This window comes from Aspergillus karnatakaensis (assembly GCF_047715665.1).
Source record: "Aspergillus karnatakaensis strain CBS 102800 unplaced genomic scaffold BJY04scaffold_17, whole genome shotgun sequence".
In the NCBI taxonomy this organism is placed as follows: domain Eukaryota; kingdom Fungi; phylum Ascomycota; class Eurotiomycetes; order Eurotiales; family Aspergillaceae; genus Aspergillus; species Aspergillus karnatakaensis.
Genome location: NW_027395729.1, coordinates 474,143 through 500,173, shown reverse-complemented (window position 1 = coordinate 500,173; position 26,031 = coordinate 474,143). Strand labels below are relative to the sequence as shown.

The window sequence follows — 26,031 nt, the reverse complement described above, 5'->3', positions numbered from 1 at the left end:
TGATCGAATCAGTGAACACCAAGAGAGGCTTTTCGCTTTAGCTCCTTGAGCTAGGATCCTTCCTCCATTGCCGATCGGTGTTGGGCTCCGAACGCCGATTGCTTTATATACCATTTAGCCGTGCCGCCGGCGCAAGCGGTCAATTTGATTCTCGTAGGATCGTCCCTCAGTCGCGAATCGGCGTGGAGATTTTAGCCTTGGGGTATTCTGGTATCGCCAAAGCTGTGCAGGATTGAGATCGATTAGCCATCTAGTCCCATGACCTCAGAGAAGGTCCTGTATAAAGGGAATATCAGGTTCAAGTGTGAAGAACGACATGTAGGATCGCCGTACAAAAGGACATGGGACATGAATTCCGTCATAATCTCAAGAAGTAGCGGAAAGGGACGAAATGTACCTAATGGAGGTACCTAGTGCCTTAACTACGGTGGATGGTGGGGAGCACGTGATCTAGCACATCGCGATTCCCCCCACGGACACCTACACTCGTGAGGTAAACTCTCACTTCTCTCTCCTTTCGTCCTTTGCCTTCATTACATTTGTGTTTCTTCGGGACCGCTATGCGATCTTGGCCACTATACAGGAAGTGGCCGTGGAGATGGCCCTCTTTTACAATGGATCACCTTGCCGCTTTCCGAAGGCCCATCTGCCCTTTCACATCCCTCTCGGTATCACTCAAGGTTCCTGGGATGGTCTCGTGAGATATACGAAGAGATAGAGAGTGCTAGCCATCGAAGCGCCTGTCTTGACTTGCCGGGGCTGAGAGCTCCAGTGAAAACAACACACGCGTCACCTTCGCAGCTTTGTGTTGAGGCTGGGCCAGCAAGTTCTGCCTAGCTTTCATGGATTGGCTACAGTGACCACCACCCACCGACGAATAGCTGATGTCTGGTATGCAGCCGTATGCAGCCAGGGTCACATGCTCAGTGGCTGTGTCGATAAATTAGCCTCGTCGAGCGCCCTTCAAAAGCGCGAAGTTGACGACACCATGGAGCCGCTCAAACCAAACGACACTCTCTGCACGAAACATGGCGGAAGCTTTCGCTCTCTCCGCAAGCATCGCAGGGCTCGTCTCGCTTACCGAAGCAGTTTTTCGGTTGACCGTCAGATTTTCCCGCGAGGTCAAGGATGCGAAGAAAGACATCGAGCGGTTTTCGGCAGAAATTCGACACTTGATGCTTTTGTTATATGATCTCACTTCTCTTGCTCGGTTGCTTGAAGATGATACCGAAATGGATAATTCGTTTCGATTATATCATCTCAATTCTTGCCAGCAGACGGTCGGTGAAGTCAATGCCCGGCTGACCAAAGCTGCTGCTGCCACAAAGCTCAAGTGGCCGTTCACAAGCAAAGAAGTTGACAAGTTGCTAGAAGACACCAAACAACACAAGGCAACCATATCGCTTGCTTTGGGCGCAGATTCGATCAAGTCGCTCATGCGTGTCCTGTCGGCGCAAAAGGACCTTCAAGGTGAACTTTCCGAGGTCAAGAATGTGTTAAAGGAGATTCGAACGCGGATCCTGGTCGACAAGCATTGTGAATGTGTGCTAAATTTTTTCATGCAATACAATCCCCAACCGCACCTCGAAATTAGTCTTCGGCTTCGACATCCATTAACCGGCCTATGGTTCACCGAAGGCGACATATTCAAGAGCTGGTTACATTCGCCAAGTAGCAAGCTTTGGTTAAGTGGGATCCCCGGAGCTGGTAAAACAGTTCTCGCTGGCTCTATCATTGAGGGGGCAATCAATACCTCCCAGCAGGGGTCCACGGCCAGCTGCTTTTTCTTCTGTGACTACAAGTCTGTGGAGACTCAAAACCCAATCATTGTTTTGAGTTCATTGGCTTCCCAGCTTGCTAGGCAGGATTCCAGGGCTTTTGCAATACTCGATGATTATTATCAGCAACTGCATCCGGACAAGCGATCCTCAAATTCATTGAGCATCACCGAGCTATCAAACAGATTAGTTGCCATGGCCAAGATTTTTAACAGAGTATATTTAGTTGTGGATGCTTTGGATGAGTGTGGCACAAGCTCTGCATTAACAGAAGAGCTTGTCGGACTTGTCAACCAGGCTCCCTCAATCTCGATCGCTCTGCTCAGTCGTGATGAGGTCCATATCCGGGATCACCTTGAACCACTTCAGCACATAGAAATCGCCGCGCAAAGTGGTGATGTCCAGCTCTATGTTCGTGCTGAGCTGGAGGAGAGGATACAGAAGCGAAAGCTTCGGCTCAACAAAGAGAGTTTCAAGGAGGAGATTATTCAGGCCCTCATTGATGGCGCCAAAGGAATGTAGGTTAGGCCACACTGTTCCTGCTATTGATCATAACTCTAACACATCGCGTTGCTAGGTTTCGATGGGTCAGCTGTCAGATAGACTGACTACCTGTGCGAGTTGCGCACTGATAAAGACCGAAAACAAGCGTTGAAGCGACTGCCCCCAACACTTAATGATGTTTATAACAGGATACTCCAGCGCGATACACACCCGACGTCGATCCATATATTGCGGACTACACTACGACTTGTGGTTTCTGCTAAGTCCAGGATAAATATCTCGGAACTATGTGATGCCCTGACCATGAGGGACGGCGAAAGTCGACTGGACGAGGAGGACCGCGTGAGCGAGTATGAGGTCGCTAGGGTATGCAGCAGCCTAGTACGACTTTCAGCTGATAAAGAGCACTTCGAGTTTGCCCATTTTACGGTGAGGGAGTTTCTCGAAACAGCTGCACCAGAGCCCTACCGACTCAGCGCCACTGAAAATTGGTTTCTCATCAAGCTCTGTCTTCAATTCATCTTGCTTGATGATTTTGACCTACAAATACATACCATAAAACGATTAGAAGAAATTGTTTATCAGATCAAGGCAAAGCACCCTTTCTACCGCTTTGCGGCGACCGAGTGGTCAAGCCTCTTTGCTTCGTCCAAGAGTGCATCCAGGGGAAAGGAAGAGGAGCTGTCACGCGAACTGGTCACAAAGCTCTTCAGTTCAACCAAGAGTGTGCATTTTCTCATATGGTGCGCCATTCTTGTTCGTGGATATAATGGTACATATAATTGGGAAAATGCTGATACATTTCGCATTATCATTAACGCCAACTTTACACCTCTGCATATGGCCTGTATGCTGGGCCTTAAAGATATAGTTCTTGATCTGAGTGATAACAACGAAGAAGCTCTTGTTCTAGAAACAGGTGCATTTGCATCACCAGTGCAATGTCTACTTCTAGGATTACCAGTCTTGTTACCTGATTTTCAGGGGCTCAATGTCCAATCACTCAATGGCAAACCAGCTCCTTCGGCCGACCTACTTCAGGGGATCCTCCAGAAATTCCCCATCGTTTTAGAGTCCCGTAACCGTTGTTGTGATGTATTGATGGCGATATACGACAAATATCCTGACTTACTAAGAGGTGTGAACCTTGTATCAATTCCATTGACGCCTCTTGAGGTAATATTCGGGGATAGCGCGTGGTACTTCAATAATACCGACATGCCGTTCCGAATCTTTCTACTGTTTATGCGATGCGGTGTTCCTCTTGAGCAGCGATCTGTCGACCACTTAAAGAGGCGGCTTAGGAATATTAGGGCCACAGTCAACAAGAAATATGGAGAGCAAAATCAGATTGCAGAAGCGTCCGTACTGGAAGCTATCGCTCAAGGCGCGAACGACTATCTGAAGAGGGTGTCAGACGTGGAAGAGGACCTACGTTTTGCGATCCTTGAGCTCGTATCCCGTTGCGAGGCGTTCATTTATAGAGTATCAATCTCATCAGACATGGATTTGGAGGACCGCCAATACTTTATAGCTATACGTGCGTGTATCAAATCCGACAATGCGCTGCGACTCCGCGAACTTGCTCAAGACGAAAGATTCACTGACTTTTCAAAACAAGTCGACGGGTTATCTTTGGTTCATCGTGCGGTGTTTGCGGGCTCTCCAAATGTGCTAGAATTCTTGCTCAGCACTGGATTGGACGTCTCAGAGTGTGATACTGCAGGTAGAACAGCCTTATATTGGGCACGTGGAGAGTGTGTTCCTCTTCTACTAGCTTATGGTGCTTCCGATGCGGCTCGAGATAAATATGGCAATACAGTGTGGCATTCCGCGAGCCCATCGACTATCGAGATTCTGCTGAAGCATTGCTCCAAGGCCGTGGTCCGACTGGAGGAGGTGAATAATGATGGGCACACGCCCATGAGCCTAGCTCTTACCGAGCAGGGCACAAAAGATACAATTCCTTTGCTGTTACCGCACTGTCGCACTCCGGGATGTTTCACAGGGCCACGCCCAGTATACGAAGCAGCCCTCGAATATAACCGCGCAGATGTCATAGCGACGATGATTGCTTTGAATATACCGCTGGAGGATGGGTCTTCACCCTTGCACCATGTCAATCAACATACATCAGTGGCATGCGTGCGGCTTTTAAAGACTCTCTACGAGGCGCCTTGCAGCCAGCGCCATGCGGAACGCCTACCATTCGAAAGCCTACTACTCAAGTTTCTCGGTACCAATTACAACACCACATTACTTGTCGAGCTGATTCCAGAAGATGACATATCAAAAGCACAATGCTTCATGTTCTTTTGCTCGAAGATCCTTGAAATTACGGCATTCACCGTGTCTGACCAAGCCATCATTGAGTTGTTTCTTGACCGAGCCATCTATGACGCCTACGAACGCCACCATACCACATCTGGAATACGATTATTTGCGGACGAGCTCTTGAATGCAATTGGACTCCCTTATGTGAAGTGGCCCAGCGTCTGTAACCTGGACAACACTGTCGTCAAAATGCTGAAAATTAGCTGTTGCAAAGCTACGTTTAATGCTGCGGCAGACTTACCGCGTATACTTTGCATTGCTGTCTATTCCGGGTGGGCTAATGTCGTGAGAGGTGTACTCGAGTGCGGGGTTGATATTGATGTGACAATTAGTAATCGGTCGGTCCTGGGGTTTGCATGTTTGTTGGGCAATGAATGCTCTGCGCATCTATTCGGTGAGCTTCTCTCTTACACCAATACTCTGGATTTTGAAGCAAGACGCCGCTGTCGCCCATCTCGCCTGGCTTATAAACTCGCCAAAAGAGGTGTGTATGAGAGAGAAGAAAAACTGAGATTGCTTCTCAAGAGTGGATTGGATCCCAATGCACGTTATGGGCGGTCTTCCAAGCCTGCTGCCGTTGATCATATTAGTGCACATTCCTGGAAGACGGCAAAGATTCTGTTACAACGTGGAGCCGATCCTGAACTTGCCTGTGATTCAGGTTTCAATGTACTATTTGCTATCGTCTGGCAAGATGATATAGACGCCATCCGGCAATTGAGGAAAGAATGGCCCAACAGAGTATGGCACAGACGATTAAACATCCAATGCTCATTATTGAAATGCAGCTTCGCAACACATGCAGCCAACCGTGTGATACCCGAATGCAATGCATTGCATTTGGCGGCGTATAAGGGCTCGGTTCGATGCCTGAAATATTTGATTGAGGAGCTGTCATTCGACGTTAATGCACAGGCTGGGTTGGGATACACCTCTGCTCATTTCGCAGCAGCTCTCGACTCACCCATGATCTTGGAATATCTTCGCTCAAAGGGCTGTGATATTAACGCCCTGAACTATCAGCTGCAGACACCGCTGGACCTTGCAGTCTCGTGTCGCGCGCCTGTAACTGTCATGCAGAGTCTTCGGAATCTAGGCGCCGCTGCAGTTGAATTGTACGATCTGGCAGCAACTGGCTCAGTGGTCGAGTTTACCAGGACCGACAACCGCCTTGACGTCTTTGAACGTCTCGAGGCCGGAGGCTCGGAAGAACTGTATACCGCAGAGGCCAGGAAATTTCGGATGCTGAAGCTTTTGTCTCGAGCCATTAAATCAGGCGACATATCTGACTGTCGACGGCTAAAGGCTCTTGGATGCCCCTTCAGCCTCCCATTGCCCGGCAATAAACGGCCCCCTCTCATAGCGGCGCTAGAGGCGAAGCAATTGGGCGTGGTTGAATGGCTCCTGATGAACGGCAACAACGAATGGGTATCAGCTTTGGATGAGGAAGGGTGGGATCTAGGCGTCATTCAGCTTGCGCTGCGTACCTCGGAATGCAACGATCAGGTCTTAAGGAGTCTGATGGTGCATTTTGAGGATTCATGGCCAGAATGGGTCACTGCGCAGTGGTCTGCTGTACACGAGGCAGTATCCCAATTTAACGAAAAAGGCCTTAAGACGGTTCTGGAGTTTATTGTCCAGCTACGCCAACGACATCGGTACTCTAATCCTTTGTTATCAGTTATTCTCTTGCTTGAACAAGCTGACAATGAGCATCAGCAATATTCCTCCTCTATCGACTATCCTGAATTGGGACCCGGAGTTTGCACCAGTATACCCGGCTGCCGAACATGAGAATATTTCAATTATAGAGATTTTGTTACGGTACGGAGCTGATATTGAACTCAGAGATGATTGCGGCCGAACCCCTTTGCAATGGGCTGTACAAAATAAAGCATACCATTCGATAAGTTACCTCCTAGCGCAGGGTGCAAATGTGTATAGCTCAGATGATTTTGCCATGTCTCCCCTGGACATTTCATTACGAGATGACGACCTACAAAGCATACAGCTCTTGCTGCCCTACGTACGAAAGTCTCATCGCCATTCTACCGGGTCTGGTACGCCATTTTCCTACTGCAAAAGTGTGACGGCGCTTGCTCTTCTGCTTGATAATACCTTTGATCCAGACATGAAAGATGAAGTCAATGATCTGCACAGAGCCTACGAGCAACGACAGCCCCCTCTGTGTTGCGGCCTCTTATCCAGATCTCGCTGTATGTGCAACTTTCCTTGCACTAGGCGCCGACATAAACTTCGAAGGACACCCATTTGGCACCGCACTCATGGTCGCTTGCGAACTCGATCATCTTCAAATGGCGAAATATCTCGTCCGTGCGGGTGCACATGTGAGATACTTCAGCACGGCGTCTAATAAGTGGAAGTCAGCATTTTCTTGCTACCCCGACAAGTCGCTAATACGTCGATGGCTGCTCGTTGAAAGATACACTGATCAGCACAAACTCACCGCTTGCGACGGCGAAATGGGTATGAGTGGTTCTGAAATGCTCTCTCCTTGGAGCGGCGGAGGACAGATGCGCGTCCCTCTTGTTGGGGAGCGCAAGCGCCGAGACGAAGAGTCGTTGCTGGACTATGTTGTTCGCCTCTATGGGTTAAAGAGGGACCTGCGTGGGCAGGTTGTGTATTGGCGTTGAACCTCGCTTCGAAGGCTGTGAATCCTTGTGGCGTGTTTTGGGTCTTGAATGTTTTGTAATGAATCCCTGGTTTTTCTTATCCTACTAAAGGGGGCGTGAATGATTATTGGATTTGTACTGCAGGTCTTCCTGTTTTACCGATGCTCTATGTCAATTACGAGAATATTGACTGGATGATATCTTCATGACAAGGCCAACCCTGGTGCGCCTGCCCTGGCAGTAGGGTTTTGATTCAAGAACGCAAACAGGAAAGAGCGACCATGCTTTGTCCATCGCACCTGCCTCATGAAAGACACATGCTAGGATAGGAAGGCACGATCTGAGACCGGAGGATCTGAGACCGGAGGAAGGAGCGATCATCGTCTACCTCCATCGCGCCTGCTTTACTTGTGGGAAAACATCATGCACTTCGGCAAGGTACGCTTTCCGTTGGACGGGAACATTTGGTATACTGTACAGAGTTTCTTTGAGCTGACGAAAGCTATACGTGGTTTGAGTTTAGAAAGAAAAACTTCTACCTACTCTAGGTACTTTCTTCTACAGCAGCACCTTGCGCAAACAAACGGTGGATCCTTATGTCTTTTCCCAGGAGCTCCATATACTCTTCTCAACCTCTGCTCTACCCCTGCTATATCTACTCCTCTCCAATACCGTTGCTACTGTTATATCAATATCCACAACCCTAGTTCGGTGCAATGGGCGACGATTACTATCCCGAAGTGGTATGTTCTCTTTTCCCCCAAGTCGCCACCAAAGAATACCTAATAACCTGTCTATAAAGCCCCTCACGTACTGCTTTCGCTGCAGTACTCGCCATCCTCGCAATGAATGCCCCCGCCAGGTATGCGCCCTAGTTCCGCCCTTGTCTGCTAGTCATCTCGTGATAAAGTACTAGTGCAATAAGAGTCCTATCATGGCTCTAGAAGCTATAGAAAATGCTAATATGTACCACTTTCTACAAAGGCCTGCAAATATTGCAGCGAAGAAGGCCACATCATAACCGACTGCTGGAGATTCCATGTCCTTCAAATGCGGTACAGAGTCGTAAGTCCTGCCATCTAACGTAAACCCACATCATAACAGCGCTGATTAGTCTCCAGGCACTCCAGGTATCCTCCACTCTGAATCACCTTCTCAAATTCTAGCAACTCACCCAAGCATAGACCGCCGCGCGAAAGAGCCCCAACCCTCGACGAACAGACTACATCCCCCCTTCCCTGCCCACCCATCTCGATGGAGGCAATAACCGCCGTGTACCTAGTTTTATTCGACGTCGTTCTCGTCCCTCTCACCGTGCCTTCTCTTTTTCTGCACCGCAATCACCTCCTAGTGAGCCTCCACAACCACGTCCTCGTCCAGGACACCGCTGGGAAATCCCTGGCCCTCTCCCGGAGGGGTTTCTGGCGATGCTCGAAGTCCTCGGTCTCACTCGTTTATATGCATCTCTCCAGCGCCCAGATGATCTCGAGTCCTTGGTCGCGGTTGATAGTGTTAGACATACTCATAACGCTGAGATGGCTGGGGCTGTGGGCGGCACGACTGATTCTCGTCTTGATGAGCGGGGTGGGAATGGGGGCGATGATCCTGATGGTGGTGATTACGACAGCAATGGAGAACACCATACAAATTACTAGGTCAGCTATGGGGATAACGCCAGCACAAACAACCAGAAAACCCCGACGTCCACTCCTGAAGTGAACCGTATAACCTCCAGTCCAACCGAAAACGCCCCAGATACATCTCATTCAGAACAGGAGCGACGAGGGAGAACCATGACACGGCACGCGGCGGACGATGATACGGTCTTGCGTGAAGTTCTCTTACGTGGTGGTACTCGTGTTGGTGGTGGACGGACGTTGAGCCTCTAGATCCACGAGGATTATTTGAACGTTGCCATGTGTAGGATATTAGGAACACAATAATCAAATTTACTAGAGAATGAATTAGTATCTCGATGAAACAATACTTGAACCGCAACTACCACCGATATCTAGCAGCTTCTTCTTACATTAGATCGCGCATCTATACTCTATATGTACTACAAGATACGCCGCGTCATGCCTTCTCATTCCCACAACCACCATCACCATCACCATCACAATCGTAATCACCACAATCCAAACAAACCCCATACTCCCTCAGCACCTCCCTAACATCATCACCCGCATACGCCTCAACTACACCAGCAAGCACCCCCTGCCCCTCAACCTCCCCCTCCACCACCCCCTTACCCTCAAGCTCCAACAAAACCCTAACAACATCCGCACCCCCCCACCGAACCGCCTGATAAAGCAATCCCTCGCCCACCCCCTCGCCCACCCTCAGCGCAAAATCAACCCCGTACCGCGCAAAAACCCTAACCATCTCCACATCACAACCGCCCAGCGGATCGGTCGATACACGTACCCGGGATCCTCAACATCCAGACCATGCGCAAGGAGAACTTCCAGCAGAGCTGTGTCATTGCACCACGCCGCGTACGAGACTAGACTTAGAGAGTGCTGGTGGTTCGTTACCCATGCGTGCAGTCTGATATCCCTGTTTGGGTTTCCTTGGTGAGAGAGCAGGAATGCTGTTGCTGGGATCTTGCGGTTGTAGACGGCGTAGCCGAGTGGGGAGGTGTGTTCTGTCGGGGTGTTGATGTCGAATTTCAGGGTGGGGAACGAGTTGCTGCTGCTGCTGCTGCTGGTGGAGAGGAGGTAGGAGAGGGTGGGCAGTTGGTTGGTTTCGATTGCGTTTGTGAGCAGTAAACCGGGGTTAATGTCTATCGGGGTTATTGTTGAGAGGGATTTTTCTAGGCAGGTGATGGAGCCCCTGTAGGAGCTGAGGAGGGCGCATTGCTGGATGTCGAGGGTGAGGGGGTCTTCGAATTGGAATTCGAATTCGTTGCTTGAGAAATCTGTACTTCTGGCGGAGTATGTTGTTGGTGTCCAGCTCAGGGTGGGAGGGTTGTCTGCTTGAAGGTTTTCTCGGTTGTTGTTGGCGTTGGCGTCGTTGTCGTCGCTGGGTTTCTGCTGCCCTTGGTTGGTACCAGTGCGACTGTCCTCTTCCATCTCTGCCTCTGCCTCTGCCTTTGCTTCTGCCTCTTCCATGCGCCGCCACATCAACTCTCTCTCGTTATAATCAGCCACGACCCTCTCTATCGCATTCTGTGCGATTCCCATACTCGCCCAGCCAAGGATATACGCGGGTGTGTTTTGCACAAGTAGTCCTCCAAGGATTTCATGCCATTGTCCTATAAAGTGTTGGCCCTGTCCTGTCCTCTAGCTCCAGTTCATCTGTAGCTTTCCATAACGGAACTGAGGGATCGCATACGGGGAATGAGATGCTTACGGCAGATACAGAGATAATTAAGGACCGCCTCCCACGCGTCCTTGGGAACTGGGTCTGTTCCTAGACTTGAAAGGTGTTGGAGGATGAGATATTGGATGTCGAAGGGGAGGGTTGACTGGGTCATTGCTGGGGTTGCAGCGGTGGTGCATGCCTCAGATCAACCGGTTGGGTTTCAAAGTTTCCACTAAGATGAGTTTTGATGTTGTCGTGATGGTGATCTTCTCTTTGGTTGGGAGATGCAATGACGGGAGCTGGAGAGCTAGGCATCTTGTCGGCCCGGTGAATACGAGTGTTACCAAGTGGTTTATCGAGAAAAAGTATTGATTGCCGGACTCTCTGACGTTAGCTTATATTTGAGCTCTCTTTTGTTTTCAGGGATCTGTAGCTAGCTATAACTTGATGCGAATACACATAAGAGGATAAGAAGAAATCAATCTGCGCTGAAAGATCCCGTCGGCAATTATCTATATCTTAGGATGGGGGTTTCCTGCGGCCGGATGATCGAGTACGCGATGGCCACGTCGTGGTCCTGGTTTCATGAGACATTTTAATCTTGTAGATAGATGTTGGAATGCTCCTTTTGGAAATACGAAGCAAGCGTGTCAACGAAACGCTACCATCCACGGACAGCAGAAATAGTGGCTTTGTGACTCCGAGGGAGTGAACACTTTATCATCTATCGACGAATTGAACTCTTGAACAGTACGCCTACGAGCCAAAGTTTGATAGCACGCCAAGCGAGGCTTCATTCTACATCGTTATCTCTGCTTTTCTAGAACATACATTCATATTGGTATCTCATCACCGCCCGTTTGAACAGATTTCCAAAATTAATTTCTTTCGTGAGTCATTTACAGCTTGCCAGCAGTGTTGAAGTCCTCAAGGGCGACCTGCACACGCTTGCTCATGGTCTTCTCACCCTCGCGCACCCACACGCGGGGGTCGAAGTACTTCTTGTTGGGCTTGTCCTCGCCATCGGGGTTGCCGACGGTAGACATGAGGTAGTCCTTCTTGTTGAGGACGTAGTCGCGGATACCGGTGAGGTAGGCGTACTGCATGTCGGTGTCGACGTTGACCTTGACGACACCGTAGCTGATGGCCTCCTTGTACTCCTCCTTGGAAGAGCCGGAGCCACCGTGGAAAACGAAGAAGACGGGCTTGTCTTGGGAGGACTTGATCTGCTCCTTGACGTAGGCCTGATGCTTCTTGAGGAGCTCGGGGTGGAGCTTGACGTTGCCAGGCTTGTAGACACCGTGAACGTTGCCGAAACCAGCGGCGATGGAGAAGTAGGGGGAGATGGGGGAGAGGGCGTTGTGGATGGCGAGGATGTCCTCTGGCTGGGTGTAGAGAGAGTTGTTGTCGACGTCTTCGTTGTTGACGCCGTCCTCCTCACCACCGGTGATACCGATTTCCTACACAATTAGTATATGGAGAGACAAAATGGTGCTGGCAAACTTACCATCTCGAGCCACTGCTTCATGGGAGCAGCACGCTTGAGGTACTTGGCAGTGGTCTCAATGTTGTAGTCGACGGGCTCCTCGGACAGATCGATCATGTGAGAGGAGAACAGAGGCTCGCCGTGCAGCTTGAAGTAGGCCTCATCGGCGTCGAGGAGGCCATCGAGCCATGGGAGGAGCTTCTTGGCGCAGTGGTCGGTGTGGAGGACAACGGGGATGTTGTAGGCGGGGGCAATGCTGCGGATGAAGTGGGCAGCGGCGATACCACCGGCGATAGAAGCCTTCTGGCCGTCGTTGCTGACGCCCTGTTATTGTTTAGTATGGGTTGATTGCGATTGTGGTCTGATTTTGCACACCTTTCCAGCAAAGTAGGCGGCACCACCCTGGGAGACCTGCAGGATGACGGGGCAGTTCTGATCGCGAGCAGCCTCGAGGGAAGCGATGACAGTGGATGAGGAGGTGACGTTCTGAGAAGTTAGCTAGTCGTCGCGAATTGAATTGAGTTGTGGTGAAGGAGCTTACAATGGCGGGAATAGCAAACTCCTTCTCCTTAGCGTACTCGAAGAGACGGAGGACGTCATCACCGACGATAACACCGGCCTTGCGGTCAAGCTTTTCGAGGACACCCATTGTGATTATTGTAGTAGAATTGAAGTGGTTTCGTTAGATTGAGATGGGAAGAATTGGTGGGAGATGTAGGTAAAGGAGAGAGAGGGAGAAGTCTGGCAGAGGTTAGAAATAAGAAATTACTGAGAGGACTCTTTACCGGCGGACGAATACGGCGGTTAAGTAAGAGAGGCAGAGGCCGAATCAGGAATGAGGGGCACTGGATCTGGGTGAACTCACCGGGCAGTGGGGATGTGATGTAGCTGTGATGTTAAGAGACAGAGACAGGCTGAAAGAACTTCGAAGAAGAAGGAAAGGAATCCTCAGGGAGCAGCGGTATTAATAACAGCAACTGACCCGAGATTCTCCTTTCATTAGTCCTGTTCTCGCCAGTTCTGCTCCTTGATCTCACCAAGACTTCAACTGCTCTGGTGGGGTCGCTGCAACGAGGATGACGCTTGTTGCTGCCTCAGGTTGGAGCTCCGAAAACCCCCGCCATCACATGACATCATTCATCTCAGCTCACCACCTTCTTCCCTTCATGAACCTCTCTACAGAGGGAGGATGTCTTCAGTTGAACATTGAGAAGCTCAAATACGCATGCTAAATCTTTATTGACTTATCTACGCGCTGCGCTTGGTCCAAACAACCGACAGATCGAGCAATAAGCTCGGCTCAACTCTAAAACATTGACCCATCTCCGTTTTTCTTTCGTGCTTCATGCCAGCGTCGGGAAAATAGCGGGGTTCTCTCCGGCTTCCAGCAATTTCCCCTTATTTCGAAGCCTAGATCTATCACGAGACGCTGATTTGGCCTTCAATCTGAGGGCGCTGCCCAGTGAGGCTATTCACGGTCTTGTCGCTGCGAGTCGACGGAGAATTAAGGCCGGGCTTCTTCCGATATACGGCGGTTTGATTTACGTCGGAGCATACTGCTCCTCATTTACTGATTTGTTCTCAGCGCCGCATTCTACCAGTTGCCTACCGATTTTTCGTGGATTCGTTTCATTTCACTCAGACAAGCCCGTTCCAGCTCAACCTCGAGTCGTACTTACAATGCGCAAGATAATTTTGAAAACCAAGATTATTCTACCAAACAGCCATCTATGAACAACAACCGAACCAACCAGACAAAACACAGAAACAGCTGATATACAATAAAGATGAAAAACACTAGTTGACCAAGAAAACACTGAAATCTCCTCCTGTGACCACGTCCACAACTTGTCCCTTCATCCCGATTTGACTGGGCAGATCGACAACCTTGCTTTTGGGCGATTGCAGCTGGCCCTCGTTGTTTGAGCCCCAGCCGTAAGCAATGCCCTGGCTCACGGCGATTGAATGGGCTTCACCCGAAGAGATATGGCTAAATGTGCCATTGCTCAGCCCGATCTGTGTCGGGATCGACAGCACCTTCGACCCATTCGCAAGGACTATGTCGTCCCTAGCCATGTCCTCCTTTCGGACACCTAGCGCCTGGTGGGAGATCGAACCCCAGCTAAGACACTCTCCGCTCGCTGCGATGGCCAAACTGTGGTTCTTACCACCAGTAATGGCCGTCGCATGCTGAACGCTCAGGAGATCCACGGCGCTCGGGACGGCAATGGTCGAATCGGCCTCGAGCCAATCCTCCTGGATACCGGTCTGTCCATACCTGTTGTATCCCCAGGCATAGACCTCGCCGTCAGTTTCGACTGCGAAGGAGTGATAAGCTCCAGCCCCGATGTTCTCGAGGTTCTGGGAGCTCAGGTAACCGCACGGACCAGGGCGGAGGGACGAGGGCTCTCGGCACTTTCGTGGCGAGATCTTCCTGCCCAGCTGGTTGCGCCTGTTGGCGCCCCAGGAGTAGAGGGTGGTCTTGGGGTTCTTCCTCTTCTCATCGACCTTGAGCGCAAGAACATGCTGAGCGCCTGTAGCGAGACGCTTGATGTTCTTGAGCTCCCTCATGAGCACCGGAATGCGCTGGCAGAGGACCTTGGACCGGAAACCGATCACCTCCTCTACCTCCTCTTCGGGCCTCATTTCCGTTGCAGGGTTCGTATATTGTTCCTAGAAATGGTTAGCAAATGTATTCTTTCAGAAAGGATGATGAAGGACTTACCCTGAACGTTCCCCATCCATAAACCTGCCCATTTTGCGTGAGCACGAAAGAGGCCGTGTCTGTTGCGACGACCTGCACAAAGGTGGTGCCCTCGGGTACACCAGAGACGCTAAAGTCTACCTCTATGGGGGTCTGATCGGTTCCAAACTCCCCATGCTCTTGAATGCCGGTCGTAGTCCGGCCCAGCTGCCCATCGGCATTCTGACCCCAGGTCAGAACCTTGTTGTCGTGGGTAAGCGCAATACAGTGCGCTTTTCCGGCGGCGACCTGGACTACACCAGCCTGATTCTTCAACAAGTTGTTGTTGAGGGTAGGCTGAGTCACGGTCTTGACGTGGCTCATACCCAGCTGGCCCTGGGCGTTGGCGCCGGACACGAAGACAGAGAACTTTGTCTCTGGTGCATTGAGCACAACAGTAGCGCTGACTATATCATGGGTTAGCAAGTCTTTCAGAGGAGGGCAGTGGGAAAGGGAATACGTACCTGGCTCTGCTGGCTGCTTTGTGGCAACACCCTTCTTGGCCTTGCCTCGCCTTCCGGGAGCCTTCTTGGGTGCAGGACCCGCGCGGCTCTTCTTGCGCGGCTGAGGCTGTTCAATCTCCTCAGCCTCTGAGACAACAGACACCTTGCGCTTGAGAGTGGCGCGTCTAGTCTCCTGTGGGTCCTGGACCTGGAATTCGACATCCGCACTGGGATGTCTAGTCTCTCCCGTTCGTCGCTTCTTCTGCGAGCTAGAAGCGGGAGCGGGAGCGGGGGTGGAGGACTTGGAAACGGCCTTGCGCTTCTTTCCTCTGCTGGTGGTGGCACGGGTGGGAGGAGGAGTTGGTGTCTTCTCCCGAGGAGCAGGGGTCTCTTCCTCCAGCTCAACAACATCGTCAACAGGAGTCTGAGAAGGGCTTCCCTGACTGCGGCTCTGAGCCAGTTCAACGGAGTCCCTGATTCCCTTGAACGACCGGGTGTCCTCTGGCTCTTCTCCGGACGCGCGCTCAAAGTCACTGTCGTCGTCAACGTTCGCAAACAAGGGGGCGGAGCCATCGTCGACTAACCGGCCTTGTGCTGACTCGGTCCTCGGGTGAGGAGTCTCGATGGACTCCAAGGCATCGTCGGCCTTGAGCTCCTGCACACGCACTCGGAGCTCATCGTCAGCCTGGTTATCGAAATTGTCCCATCCGCTGCGGCGCTTCTGCAGCTCTGCCGGGCTTTCCTCAGCAGCAGCTGTGCTTTGCGCTTTCTGGGAAGCAGCGGATCGAGTGGCACGGCGAGCACGGAGGTCTTCCCTCGCCGTATCACCGTCCCAAGTGACGGCCGGTGGGCTTGGTGGCGCCTCTCCAACGAGCTCAACCTCGTTGTCAACAGCGGGCGCCTCGCTGGCAGCAGCCGTGCTGCGTGCTGCTTGCGAGGCAGCAGAATGGGCGGCGCGCTCGGCGCGGAGCGCTTCCATCGCCGTGTCACCATCCCAGGTAACTGCTGGCGGGCTCTCAGGCGCTTTTCCGAGGCGTTCAGCGTCGTCCCACTGGCGGCGGCGCTCCTCACGATTAGCCCGACGACGGTCATGTTCGCGTCCGTATTCGGAAGCGACACTGTTGCCGACGATACCGGCGTCATCGAGGGATGGAGTGGAACGGGCATACTGGTGAATTCCTTTGTATACCTTCCCCGCCTTCTGGCGCTCCTCACGTTGAGCCCTGTTGGCGTCATGCTTTTGAGCAAGGCCGGAAGCTACGCTGTTGGCGACGATGCTCCCAGCAGCCAGGGAGGGACTGGAGCGAGCTTCCTGTCGAGCACGCTCATACGCAGTATCCCCATCCCATGTCACTGCCGGAGGACTCTCAGGGGCTTTGCCCAGTCGCTCAGCATCGTCCCACTGCTGCTTGCGCTGCGCGCGCTGAGCTCGAGCCTCATCGTGCTCCTTCGCGAGGTCAGAAACCACGCTGTTAGCAACGATTCCCTCGCCGTCGAGCGAGGGCGAGGTGGATCGGACTCCTCGGAGGGCCTTTTGGTGAATCTTTGCGAAGGCTTTGTTCCACTTTTGCTGTCGTGTCTGTTTCCGAACACGATGGCCCTCATGCTCCCTCGCGTAGTCCGACGCCACGCTATTAGCGACGATACCTTCAGCGTCGAGAGAGACACTCGACCCTGCCCTCCCCTCATCCATCGCCTGCTTCCTTGCATCGCGCTCCGCCTGTCGACGCTCATACTGCTTCTTCAGCTCCGTCGCATCAAGCGACGGACTTCCTCCAGCCGCAGAAGCAGCCACAGACGCCGACCCAGCCGAAGACCCCCTCAACGACTCCAGCACAGCCGGATACGCCGTATCCCCATCCCACGTAACCGCAGGCGGGGAGTCCGGAACCACAATCTCGGGCTTCTTCTCAACCCAGCGGCGCTTCGAGCGTCTCGTCGAAGCCTCATAAACTGTGCTCGGGCCCTCCGTTTGCGACGCAGCCTTCTGTGTCTCGGGCTCCTCCGGAGAGTCGGGCTCCATGGCTGCCTGCAGCTGGGCATGGATATTGCTGTTGGGGAGGGTGGCGCGGTCGACGTAGCCGGTCCAGCCGTTTGAGGAGGTTGTGCTTGCTGCAGCTTCAGACAACGTCGCCCCGATGGACTGGATTGGTTCCTGTGGGGGAGGGGCGAAGATGTCTTCGCGGGAAGATGAGGATGCGGCCGGCGTGCCGTTTGAGGCGGCGTTTGGTGTGTATACCTGTGCGAGTGATGAGGTGGCGGATTTGGCTGTTTGCTTCTTTGCGTTCGCTCGCTTCCCGGGGGCCGGGAAGGGCGTTGGTGAGCGGCGAGCTGGTGCCATTGTGCTTGTGTGATTAGTTGCTGACGAAGTAGTAGTTGTTGTTGTTTCTGATGTAGATGTAGAAGAAGAAGAAGAGGTAGGTGTAGATGCTGCACCCTCTCTCCTGAGAAAGGGATTCACGATCCGAACGTAACTGTTGAGTTTATCAAGAAGATTCTCTGTAAAAAGCATATAAAGATCAAGATAACTTTATAAAAACTCTTCGCAGAAAAATGTTAGGGGTTTTGTCGGTGTTGTCGAGGTAAGAGAATGTTGGTTGTTGCTTGATACACCCACCCTCTCACCGGAAATCAAGGCTGTTTATATGCCCTTCGTCCTCGAATCCAACCCCCCCCCCATTACAACGAGAACATTCATTGTAACCGTCTCGTTCTGCTCGAGTTCGTTTTTCTTTGAAAATGATAGGAAAGGAGGGGAAATGCTTTAATTAGCCCCCCAGCAACGAAACCCATGGGTAGCCAAAGAGTGTCAAAGGAACGGGCGTTTTGGCGAAAGATGTCACGGGTTGCGTGTTCACAATGGCATTGTCTAACGAGACGGCGTCAAAGAGAGGGATAAAGACGGTATAAAGAAATGTGTTCTACAATGGGATTATGGGAAGTTGACGGGGGCTATTTTTGGGGTCATTGTTCGCGGAGGACAACGAGGGTGGGAGGGGTCATTGGGTTGGGTGTTTCAGGTGGTGCCCTGCACCCTGGTACTTCTCTATCTAAGGTCAAGAGGGGGGGTTTCAGGGTTTGCTATTCTGGGCTCATTTGTGTGTTTGATGGGTTTATTTTTGGTGGTGTGGGTGGGCGTTGGCGTGGGATTTTGGGGATGTCTAGGGGAGGTTGGTATGGAGTTGAGGGCTACGCTATCCTCTATCTACGGATTCTCAGAGACGAGAAACGGATAGAGAGAAAAGGCGTAAATTGTTAAGTTGCCAAAGCTAAATACAACGCTGGGCCTGGCTTCTCAAGCTACATTTCGTCAGAGCCTAGAGTCTAGATTATGCTACGCCCCCCTGCAGCGCCGGACAGCCGTAAAGAGAGTGATTCTTCTAGCGAGACATCCACTGTAGAGAGGTAGGGTGGTGGTAAGATCTCCCTATTGCGATTCCTCGTATCAGTAGCGAGCGATGAGAATCACATCTTGCTCTGCGACTCGAGTGCCCGATTGCTCTGTAAGTCTCGCACTAGTTAGATCCTGGAGAGTCGCTCTCTGGAAGACGGCATTTCCAGTCACTGCAACATAATGCCGAAATGAGAGTTGTCGCGTCGACGAGGAGAACCGCCCTTCCAACTAACCCTTACGGTACGGTTTGAGTACCCGCATAGAAAGTTGATAGAAGGCTTCAGTCTACGTGCGATCCACACGCTCCATCAGTAGCAAGGCGCGGAGAGGTGGTGTGAACATCATCATCATGACCGAGGGAGACCATGTCCTCGGATTCTTCATGTGCTCTTTGTCTTCGAGAGCACTTGCCGGGACACCAAACGGATGGGAACGCCTCAAGGGGAAGTCAGAAATGCCGAGTGAACTCCAGTTGGACACTTCTAAGTGTCCTGCTCCGCGACGGCATTTCCATTTCCAATCTCATCTGTGAGACTTGCATCAGATCGATAAGGAAGCCTTCTTCTGAGGATGGCACCAGTCCCTGTCACAGCCAAATGAACCGGGGGGTCGTCCAATTGCCAATTGACAAGGAGAACTATCCTCCCAAGCAGCCTTAGTGCTTGGGTATCCACATAGTAGGTACCCAACAAAGAACCTCCTTAGGTCTGGATCAAATACGGTATCTTGAAGCTCTAGCGTCCACACACAGATACAGTCGAGGTCCACAGGCGAAGTGATGTTTAGTCTGAACTCATCTCTGTGCATTATGATGATGGAGAGCCCAGGAACTGAGCTAGCTTTCGGTAGCTAACTAGGTATTGCATTTCTCTTCTTCTTCTCCTTCATTTCGTTGGCTTGATGATCCAACCTCGGGATCTACAGGCCTTTTCCTGTTCTGTCAGACGGTACTGTTGTCTAGACAGACATGCCGACATAGAGCAGAAAAGCAAAGCAAGTGGGCAACTTGCTGGCTCTGGGTGCCTGCAGGAGTGCTATCCTACGTACTCAATTCTTTTCTTCCTTGCTGCTGTAAGCCGCAGATGCACGTATCCTGCGTCGTTCTTAATCCTCACGGTCTTCTCTTTTAGCGGCAAGTCGTCTGATCGAAGCGGAGTCCAGGATAGTACTGTATCAGACACAGTCCTTCTCTTGTTTCTCTGCTTGAGGTCGGGGTTGGCAACGTTATTAATGCGATATTGCGCACGTAGAAGCAACCATCTTGCTGCTATAGCACTCGTGTACTCGTGGAGACCGGTTGGGTAGCTGTTCACGATCGCCCGCAGGGGCTGGGTTGGAAGGTCTGCTTCAACTGTTTGGCTTTTCGTTAGCTCGTGCTCAGCAGAACGTATACAAAGGGATGGAATACTGACTTCTCACCAACTGAGTACCAGCCATCAAGTATTCATGACGTGGGTCACGCAAGCTACCGTCGAATGTAGTCCTTGTCCACCTGTCGTATGGTGGAGGTGGTTCGATGGAACTGTGGTGTTACCAAGTTACTGGAGGGAAGAACCTCGGTGATCCTCGCTCGCTGAATACCACTTATCAAGTATTCGAGACGTGGGTCTAGTAAGCTATCGTCAAATGTAGCCTCCTGTCGTGTCCCGGGGGGGTCTCGAGGGATTTGAGTTGCGAGATGCTGAGATGGGAGAACTGGGAGACGTGTGGTTAAGCAAAAAAGGGTATAAATAACGACTCCCTGCCAAATCCTTGCAGTGACCTTAGAAGTAACGCAATGTTCATACCAACAAGCCTATAACGTTGTGGGTAAGGCTTATAGTGAATGGGACAGCGTTGGGTGAAGGAAACCAGCCCGAAATAGACGGAGAGGAAGGCCAACGGAACGGAGCAGGCTAGAACAACCAAGAACTAGGGTTATTTAAGATCTGAAGATACAGTGGCCGTCTTGGAAGGAAAGTGCTGCTCCTGGTAGTATTTATCTACCCTACCCTAGCCTTCCTGGAATTAGACAACACTAGACAGCGCACCATCGGAACGAGAGGAAATGAAGGTAAAATTCGGAGTCAAAGTGCCATTTACCAGGGTGGTATAAGTTGAAGAGGAGGAAACTCAGATATAATGGTTGAAACAAGGAGCAGGTTCTATGTTTATCAAGATGCCAAGTGTAGAACTTACAGGAATGGTGGATTGCGATGCTCGTCCGGCCGTCCCATGTAATTCCACTACATGTAGGTATGTGCAAGGCCAGTCCGTCTCTCTATGTATCTGCCGTCATCTTCGTCTCTGTGTAGGCCCTTTGCATCATGAATCGAGCATATCTAAAGATGAATATAAATGTGCAAGCAAGAAGAATATATACGTAGCCAAACCACAGCCAGCCCCTTTCCTTCCCAAGCAAAATCAACCAGGAGCCTGCTTCTCCAACTCATAAAACAGCAGATAAACCTCCTTCTGCATCCCCAGCACATCCCCCGTCTTACACTCCTTGATCTTCTCATCCGAGATGCGCCACCACCGATCAACGTGTTTCTTCTTCCGGCGGAGTCTCGACGCAACGCTCGATTCCGAGTCTGTGGCCCCTCGATCCATGAATGACGCGCTGGCTCGGGAAACAGGACTGCTAAGTCGTGTTGTCTCGAGGGATGAGCCGCGCGGGGCGGAGGTCGGGGAGAGGTTGTTCTTGCTACTTGAGGATTTCGAGGTCGAGTTTGTGCTTTGGAAGGAGACGCGGGAGGAGGATGTTGATGTTGCGGGGCGCGGGGGGGTTATGGTTGATTGAGTTGCGGATGCGGATGCGGCTGCGGTGCGCGGGAGGTCGGTTGATGAGGGGTTGCGAGAGTCTGAGGCTGACGGTGAGAGAGAAGAGGACGCTGAGTTTGCGGACGTTGGGGTGGAGATGTTCAGCGCTGGGAGTTCTGTATCGATTGTGTTTCGTGCTGGGATCCGAGGACTCTGTACACGGGACGGGTTCTCGCTCGTCGCTCGGCTCTGTGCGTAGGAGCTGAAGACGCTGGGTGTGGAAAATGGCGGGTAGAGGTGGTTTCGGCGGAATGATTCGTAGTGACCGCTGTTGTGGCTGCCTTTGTGGCAAACGATGGCGAGCAGTTTGAACCAGCTCTGGTTGAGGATTCCACCCAGGGGAAGACGTTCGGGGAAGGAGACTTTGGCTGCATTTTTTGTTGAGCTACTGCGGTCGAATATGGAGCGGGAGAGGTGGATGGCGATGATCTTGGGGAACACGGTTATCCGCATGTGGCGGGCGATTTTACGCTTGGGAGCGAGGTCGGATGGTGGAAGGGCGACTCCATCGAGAGCGCTTTCAGGGTCGGTATCCAGGGCGTGTTGGATTTTGGCTATTTCAGTTTCGAGAGCCTGTTTGTCCTCTGCCGAACGAGCTTTGGCCAACTCTCGTGCTTTCAAGTCAACGGCGTGTTGTAACCGGCACTTGTCGCATCGAAAGTCGTCAATATACTCCGTCTTCAACAGCCCATCAAAGCACGCATTCAGCGTCGTCGAGCTCTTCTGCGGCACTTGCAGCGTCAAGTTCACAAACGACGTCTGGTTGGGCTTGTACTTGTATTTGCAAGACTGGCACTCAATCTGCGACTCCATCTTCCCCTCAAACGGAAAGCCGTATTCGTTGTCGATTTCCTTCAGCTTGGTATCGATGATCGCCGGCAATCCATTCTCTGTCCCATCATCGACTCGCACCTCAATCTCTGTCGGAGACTCCTGATCCGCTTCAAGCAGCTGCTGCGCTCTTTGCCGCGCTTTCACGCCAGCATGGTACTCATCCGACAACCTCTCCGCAACAATCTGCAAGAACTCCTGCGCATCTTGCTGATTCCGACTAATCCGCGTGCGATACGCAAACTCCAACGCCTGGATAAACCCCCTCGCCGAGATTGTCTTCTTGTAAATCGGCCGCTCATTCAACCGATCCAGCATCTCCTTCAACGCCCGCGTAATAGTCCCCTGCTGCAGCTCGCGCACCCTCTCCGGGCGCTTCTCTCGAACCTGTTCATCGTCCCCAGGCAGAGAATTATAGATCTCCGGCCCATCGAGCTCGCGCCGATGCAGTTCTCTAATTAAATACAGTCGCAAGTCGCCCAACCCCGCAAGCGCTTGCAGCACAGAATTGATAAAGCAGTCATTTGCGGGGTTCGCGAGACCAACAATACTCTTCTTGCGGTTCCCGCCGATCTCGTCCCCATCGATGGTGTAGTTTGGTCCAAAGACGTAAAAGAGCGCGACGGCCGCGAGAGATGCGCCGGCCGCGTAGGCGGCGACGGTGGTGGATTTTTCCTGCATCAACCCGCGGGTGTCACGGACTTGTCCAATGGTGATCGCTGACTTCGGTGTTCTATTGGCCTTCCATGGGTTGGGGTGAGGCTAGAACGGGAGAGAGAGCAGCACAGAATAAGCAATTCCTGTCGCTGTGATACTGGCAAGGTTGAGTTGGCTATAGTTTGTTCGTTCTTTGTGTAGAGTTGTTCTTTGTTGGTGGGTTGGAGGTTGCAGAGTTGTCAGCGTGTGGAAATTCTTTAGCAGGCGGACCCCAAGCAAGCAGGGAAAAGAAGGCTGTGCGGGCTGCGGAGAGGATAAGACCGGGGTAAAGGTAGTTAGAGCTGACTGCCAGTCTGCCACTGATCCCGCGCGTCACGGAAACAGCCGCGTAGCGAATACGTAGGTAGGCAGCACAATAACCGATAGTCAGATTATTCAACCGGGTCATAGACTCACAGTGAGACTGAATTCGCCATGGGTCAAAGGATTCCGGAGAAAGACTGCAGAAGCTACGGTAAAGTAAAGTGTCTGTTCGGATGTTCTTCAATGCCGACCGCAGGCGCTGCTGGAGTGCCCGAGTCTCCGTCCCCACATCTGTCTTGCCTGCCAGTCTTCACGCCAGTAGTTCACATTTCAGGGCTGGCAATTGCTCCGCGGCTCCATACCTCTCGGAGAGTCTCCGGGAATTGGCCAATAGTGCATTCTATATTTCTGTGACGATTGACGCGGCAGGGCGGATTTGCGTCGATAGAGCTGCAGATCCCTTGCTGATTGTCCAGCCTGACCGTCCGTGACGCAGACAAGACTTGCCTCGGCGGGAGATCCTGAGTGTCTGTGTTGACTCTTTGTTCTGAGAGGGCGGGCAGTGCAAGTATTGCGATAGAAGTGGAGTGGAATAAGGCTGGGCGTGGGATGAAGGGATGGAAATGAAACGTTGGAGAAGTGTTTGGCCTTGGAGGTAAGGCCGTTATGTCGTCAATTTGACCGGTTGTCGGTGAGCATCACTACGCTATTTGTATTACTCCGGTCAGGCACCATTTGTTGTCATATACCGAGGTATCCATATATTCATTATCTAGCCAAAGCTTTTGATCATCTCTATCTATGGCCTAATTTAAGCAAAGCAGCTATTGGGGGAGAGTAGCGACCTTTTCATTGAAAAGGTCCTCGGCCTGCTTCCAAACGCGAGCGTTCTCGCGGTTCTTGAGCTGCAGCAGGCTGGGCATGAGCGCCTCGCTGAACATCTCCGAGCTCTCGCGGGGAAGAAGCGATGGGAGGTGGTCAATGCTGATCACGCTGAGGGGTGTGCCTTGAGTTCCACCGGGCAGAGTGACGGGGACTGTGGGCTTGTCGAATGTGGTGGTGATGTCGTAGACGGGGATGGGGTTGTTGGGATTGGTGCTGCAGAAGGTTAGCGGCGAATAAATTCTAGGTATGGATTATTCTTACGTGTCGGCGCTCACGTCACAGATGACAGACAGGCGGCGGCTGGGTGTGTTGAGGCTGTCAACATTGACAACTATTATGCATCAAATCAGTTACAGGCTCACCGCAGTAGGCGATGTAACTTACAGTGAGGAATCTTGGCAGAGAGGTAAATGCAGTTAACGAAGATATCAGCATCTTCAACAATCTCCTTGAAGGGACCGCCTGGGGAAGTTAGCAATTGATGCACCTAAATGAAGTTCGACGTACCCTTCTTGGTCTCCGCAAGATCCCACTGGATGATGTCGGACTCGGGGATGCCAACGTCCTTGGCCAGCTGAACAGCACCCTTACCGCAGCGCCCGAGCTACAACAGTCAGGGTCAAGCGTGTCTTACAGAGAAGGATGAACGTACAGCACCAATAACCAAAAGCTTCGGCGACTTTCCGGATTGCTTCTTCCCGGCGTCAAGCGACTCCTTGACCGACGCAATGAGGAGATCCTGGTTAGCATAAGGCTCCTCACCAGGCAGAGGCTCGCCCTCGGGATGTGTCAATTGCCAAGCCCAGTTCTTGACAGCCAGAGCAGCACCTGCACTGATCAGCACCATACTCGCAAGGCTTTAACAGTTTTGGAAAACTAACCAGCGTATCCAGCGGAGAAACCGAATGCTATAGCCGTCTATTAGCACTTCCTGTACCAGAAATATCGCTTGTCAAGATCCTACCAGCAACGCGACGGCCAACATCATCAGTGAGGAACTCCAAATCAAGCAGAGTACCACCACCACGAGGCCAGCGGCTCAAGACTTTCTCCCAACCACCCTGCTCCTTGTAGCAATGCGCGAAAGAGATGTGAACGTGCTCGAGCGGGAAGTCGTCTTCGGGAAGCTCCTTAAGACCGAGAATGTATGCGTCCTTGGGGGCATCCTTGACCCAGGAACCTTCCTCAACGAGAGGAGCGCCAATCTATGGGTATATCATTAGTTTCGGATTCCGGAGACGTGGATAACGCGGTCGAACCTTAGCGAACTCCTCATCTAGTAAACAGCAGTTAGCGAGGCTCGCTCATGGAAAAGAAAGTCGCTTAATGCTCAAAACTCACCATCGAAGATGCGCTGAGTCGAGCGCTCAACTGTCACCTCATACCCGGCATCAATGAGAGCCTTGCAGGTGGTAGGGGTCACTATTTGGGGTTAGCAGCGGTGACTCAAAAGTATGAGAGAGGAAGTATCGTACGAGCAGAGCGCGCTTCGGCGGGCTTGGTCTCAGCGCGGAGCCAGATCTTGTTAGATCCCATTGTGTCTGTATCAATTGATATGCGAAAGTAAACAGAAAGCGGAATTGGAGCAGAATAGAAGAAAGAATCGACAAGAAAGCTTGCGATGTATGACACCGACTTTCCCCTCCGGCTATAGTGGGGGAAATTATTATGAGGGTGGTTGTTCCGTTCCGAGCTGTGAGTCAGCCTCCGTCATGCCTTGGAGCCGCCGATGTCGGCAATTGACCAGGCATGCCATCGAATATCTTTCGACATCTAGACACCACGGCACCTATTATTATTCCATTTACTGGTTTAAGCTCAAATATTGCGAATCCATTTCATAGTTCGTACGCTGGTTGAGTTAACAACCATCAGAAGGAGATACAGTACATGTCCTGCGCTCATACTGGATTATCAGACGACGTCACCGCC

At 51.8% G+C, this 26,031-nt stretch overlaps 6 protein-coding genes across 6 annotated transcripts; 2 read left to right on the top strand and 4 right to left on the bottom strand.

Annotated features, from left to right (window-relative positions):
* Positions 1-1,028: 1,028 nt before the first annotated feature.
* On the top strand, positions 1,029-2,300 carry BJY04DRAFT_217008 (uncharacterized protein; the record flags this gene model as incomplete). The annotated part of the gene is made up of 1 exon (XM_073715919.1): positions 1,029-2,300. The coding sequence occupies one exon, from the start codon at positions 1,029-1,031 to the stop codon at positions 2,298-2,300; it is 1,272 nt and encodes a 423-aa protein (XP_073572738.1).
* A 3,142-nt stretch (positions 2,301-5,442) lies between these two features.
* Positions 5,443-7,205, top strand: BJY04DRAFT_36578 (ankyrin repeat domain-containing protein). The gene is made up of 2 exons (XM_073720211.1): positions 5,443-6,274; positions 6,336-7,205. Exons 1-2 carry the CDS (start codon positions 5,583-5,585, stop codon positions 6,988-6,990), a joined length of 1,347 nt encoding a protein of 448 aa, XP_073572737.1. The 5' UTR covers positions 5,443-5,582; the 3' UTR covers positions 6,991-7,205.
* A 2,120-nt stretch (positions 7,206-9,325) lies between these two features.
* Positions 9,326-10,727, bottom strand: BJY04DRAFT_217006 (uncharacterized protein; the record flags this gene model as incomplete). Its single annotated transcript, XM_073715918.1, has 3 exons — positions 9,326-9,626; positions 9,677-10,505; positions 10,586-10,727. The coding sequence occupies 3 exons, from the start codon at positions 10,725-10,727 to the stop codon at positions 9,326-9,328; spliced, it is 1,272 nt and encodes a 423-aa protein (XP_073572736.1).
* A 597-nt stretch (positions 10,728-11,324) lies between these two features.
* On the bottom strand, positions 11,325-12,966 carry BJY04DRAFT_186323 (fructose-bisphosphate aldolase FBA1). The gene is made up of 4 exons (XM_073710885.1): positions 12,583-12,966; positions 12,417-12,527; positions 12,063-12,365; positions 11,325-12,015 (listed from the first exon to the last, which is right to left on the bottom strand). Exons 1-4 carry the CDS (start codon positions 12,688-12,690, stop codon positions 11,455-11,457), a joined length of 1,083 nt encoding a protein of 360 aa, XP_073572735.1. The 5' UTR covers positions 12,691-12,966; the 3' UTR covers positions 11,325-11,454.
* An 872-nt stretch (positions 12,967-13,838) lies between these two features.
* BJY04DRAFT_217004 (regulator of chromosome condensation 1/beta-lactamase-inhibitor protein II) lies at positions 13,839-17,568 on the bottom strand (the record flags this gene model as incomplete). The annotated part of the gene is made up of 3 exons (XM_073715917.1): positions 13,839-14,714; positions 14,767-15,191; positions 15,249-17,568. The coding sequence occupies 3 exons, from the start codon at positions 17,566-17,568 to the stop codon at positions 13,839-13,841; spliced, it is 3,621 nt and encodes a 1,206-aa protein (XP_073572734.1).
* A 3,456-nt stretch (positions 17,569-21,024) lies between these two features.
* BJY04DRAFT_206804 (bifunctional saccharopine dehydrogenase/ubiquitin carboxyl-terminal hydrolase) lies at positions 21,025-25,635 on the bottom strand (the record flags this gene model as incomplete). The annotated part of the gene is made up of 9 exons (XM_073713762.1): positions 21,025-22,929; positions 24,060-24,312; positions 24,361-24,430; positions 24,484-24,561; positions 24,607-24,703; positions 24,752-24,927; positions 25,064-25,279; positions 25,441-25,521; positions 25,575-25,635. 9 exons carry the CDS (start codon positions 25,633-25,635, stop codon positions 21,025-21,027), a joined length of 2,937 nt encoding a protein of 978 aa, XP_073572733.1.
* Between the last annotated feature and the right edge of the window lie 396 nt (positions 25,636-26,031).